The following is a 3,049-nucleotide window of genomic DNA, read 5'->3' on the forward strand; positions in this document are numbered from 1 at the left end:
AATATCCTCTTTCGAGAATCGATGATTTGATGGATCAATTAGTCGGTGCTTGTGTTTTTAGTAAAATTGATTTGTGGTCGGGTTACCATCAAATTTGAGTGAAACCAGAAGATATGGTCACTACGAGTATTTTGTGATGATGTTTGGTGTGACCAATGCTCCAGGTGTGTTTATGGAATATATGAATAAGACTTTTCATCAGTATTTGAATAAATTCGTGATGGTATTCATTGATGACATTCTAATTTATTCAAAGACTAATGAAGAGCATGTTGAGCATCTGAGAATTGTATTGGAGTTGTTGAAAGAGAAGAAATTATATGCTAATTTATCTAAGTGTGAGTTTTGGTTAAGAAAAATGAGTTTTCTTGGGCACGTAATTTTTAGTGGTGGTATTGTAGTTGATCCTTTGAAGGTTGATGATGTGTTGCATTTGGAGACTCTGAAGTCTGTTACGGAGATTAGAAGTTTCCTTGGGTTAGTTGGTTATTATCGTAGATTCATAGAAGGTTTTTTGAAGTTGGTAATGCCTTTGACTTAGTTGACTCGAAAGGGTCAAGTGTATGTGTGGGATGTTGCTTGTGAAGAGAGTTTTGTATAACTCAAGAAAAAGTTGATGATTGCTTTGGTTTTGATTCTTCCGAGTACAACCGAACATTTTATTGTGTATTGTTATGCTTCCAAGACGGGTCTAGGTGGTGTGTTGATGCATAATGGACAAGTTATGGCTTATGTATCGAGACAACTTAGAGCTCATGAGAAGAATTATCCTACGCATGACTTAGAGTTAGTCATCGTTATGTCCGCACTTAAAATTTAGAGACATTATATGTTTGGCTCTAGATTTGAAGTGTTCAGTGATCATAAGATCTTGAAGTACCTATTCAATCAGAATGAGTTAAATATGAGGCAGAGGACGTGGCTTGAATTGTTAAAGGATTATGACTTTGGTTTGAATTACCATCCTGGTAAAGCCAATGTAATGGTTGACGCATTGAGTCGGAAGATGTTGCATATGTCGATATTGATGGCTAGATAACTATAGCTAATCGAAGAATTTAGAGTTGAGTTTGGTTTGTGAAGTTACATCATAGAGTGTGAAGCTAGGTATGTTAAAGCTTACCAATGGTGTTTTAGGAAGGGATTAGAGAAAGTTAGAGGGTTGATTTGGAATTGGTAAACCGTTTGGATTTAATCAATCAAGGTCGAGGTGGTGATTTCAAGATTGATGATAACAATGTCATAAAATTCCGTGACAAAATCTGTGTTTCTGATGTGCCTGAACTCAAGAAGAGTATTCTTGAAGAAGGACACCAAAGTGGTATGAGTATTCATCCGGGTGCTACAAAAATGTGTCAAGATTTGAGAAAGATGTTTTTGTCATTTGGGATGAAGAAAGAGATTACAAAGTTTGTGTATCTGTGTCTGACTTGCCATAAGTAAAAGGTTGAGTATCAAAAGTCGTCGGATTTGATACAACCGTTGTATATTCCTGAGTGGAAACGGGACAACATTTTGATGGATTTTGTGTCTGGATTACTGAGGACTGTGAAGAATTGTGATACTACCTAGGTAATTGTGGATAGGTTGATAAAGTTTGCTCATTTTATTCCGTTGAGACTAGATTATTCGTTGGAGAGGTTAGTGAAGCTGTATATCGAGAGGATTGTTAGTTTGCACGATATTCCATCTAGTATTGTATATGATAGAGATTTGAGGTTTACATCGAGGTTCTCGGAGAGTTTGTAGATGGCTTTGGATACGAAGTTGCATCTGAGTTCTGCTTATGATCCATAGACAGATGGTCAGACTGAGAGGACTATTCAGTCGCTCGAGGACTTATGATCCGCTGTCGCACACGGGTCAAAACGAGTAATAATATATAGTAAACGGAAAGCGACACCTCGAGTATCGTATCGCAAGGACTCTTGACAAATTAACCAAGTATGAAAACAAAATATGGGGGTTTCAATTCGATTTAGAATAAGTGATTATGAAAAGTGATTAAAAAAAGTGATTATAGAATAAGCTGACACGAACCAACCTACTGCATCATCTTCCGACTTATCATTGATTCTTATAAAATTCCAAATCCCTAATGGGTCTGCTCCTATTCGATTACAATTACCATTAACAAGCGTAAAGGAAATTATGCGAGTAATCTTCCCAAATTCCGAATTAAGCAAACGGATTAAAAACTATTGTGAATTAAGCAGACGCAACTTGATCGTTCGTGATAAAATAAAAGCTTTGTTAACATGAAATTGATTTGGGATCATCATTCATCAATCGAATTTAAGGATTCTATCCTATAGCAACAATTAGATTAAGCAAATAATTGGAATTATAAGAAGAATTCAAAGGAAACAAATTGGAATTAATAAAAACCTCAAAGCGGATTCTGAATTACAGCAGGTTGATTCAAAAGGGATTAGTTCTCCATAGTCATCTTGCTAGCTCTCAAAAAATCGTATCTGAACAGAAAAACGTAACCCTGTTTTTGGCTGCCTAACCTAGGTAAAAACACCCCAAACCCGTTTCACAACTCAACCGGGTCAAATGTACGATCTGGGCCCAATACAACTAACCCAAACAAAATATAAAAATAATGCAGCAGCTTCAACGAAATTTCTGGCCCTGCTACAGTCTGATTCAGCTCTTGACTTCTGAACAAAAGTTGTATATCTTTTTCTTAGCTTTCCATCAAATGATAGCACGTCTCAATCCGATACTCCTAGCTCAAGATATGATTTTTCTCGCGAAAGCTGCTAATGCTGAAAATTAAATACGAAAATTAAATAAGTGCAAAAATAACATAAATTATGAAAACACATTAAAACATAAAAATAATCAAAGCCAACCGAAGAAATGCTTAAGTACAAACATGGAAGAACGTGCATCAAAATGCACTGATCAAATTCCCCCACACTTGAACTTTTGCACTCCGAGCAAAATGAAAAACAAAACAAAACACAGACACATCAACGGTTACTCATTCTAGGCTACAAGTCATCTTCGGTTAAGTTTGCTTCGATAGGTACTAATCTTG

The 3,049-nt window shown here is 36.1% G+C and overlaps 1 protein-coding gene across 1 annotated transcript; it reads left to right on the top strand.

Moving 5' to 3' along the window:
* The first annotated feature begins 220 nt into the window (after positions 1 to 220).
* Positions 221 to 1,749, top strand: LOC127135996 (uncharacterized). The gene is made up of 3 exons (XM_051062610.1): positions 221 to 509; positions 1,205 to 1,409; positions 1,587 to 1,749. The coding sequence occupies exons 1-3, from the start codon at positions 221 to 223 to the stop codon at positions 1,747 to 1,749; spliced, it is 657 nt and encodes a 218-aa protein (XP_050918567.1).
* Positions 1,750 to 3,049: the final 1,300 nt, after the last annotated feature.

Source organism: Lathyrus oleraceus, chromosome 4 (genome assembly GCF_024323335.1).
Source record: "Lathyrus oleraceus cultivar Zhongwan6 chromosome 4, CAAS_Psat_ZW6_1.0, whole genome shotgun sequence".
Taxonomy (NCBI): Eukaryota; Viridiplantae; Streptophyta; class Magnoliopsida; order Fabales; family Fabaceae; genus Lathyrus; species Lathyrus oleraceus.

What these genes read in the sequence shown, in the direction of transcription:
- LOC127135996 (XM_051062610.1), top strand. Translation starts at nt 221, where the DNA reads ATGGTATTCATTGATGACATTCTAATTTATTCAAAGACTAATGAAGAG. An exon ending in TTATCGTAGATTCATAGAAG is followed by an intron (nt 510 to 1,204) that starts GTTTTTTGAAGT and finishes TAATCAATCAAG; the next exon opens with GTCGAGGTGGTGATTTCAAG. An exon ending in ATGAAGAAAGAGATTACAAA is followed by an intron (nt 1,410 to 1,586) that starts GTTTGTGTATCT and finishes AATTGTGGATAG; the next exon opens with GTTGATAAAGTTTGCTCATT.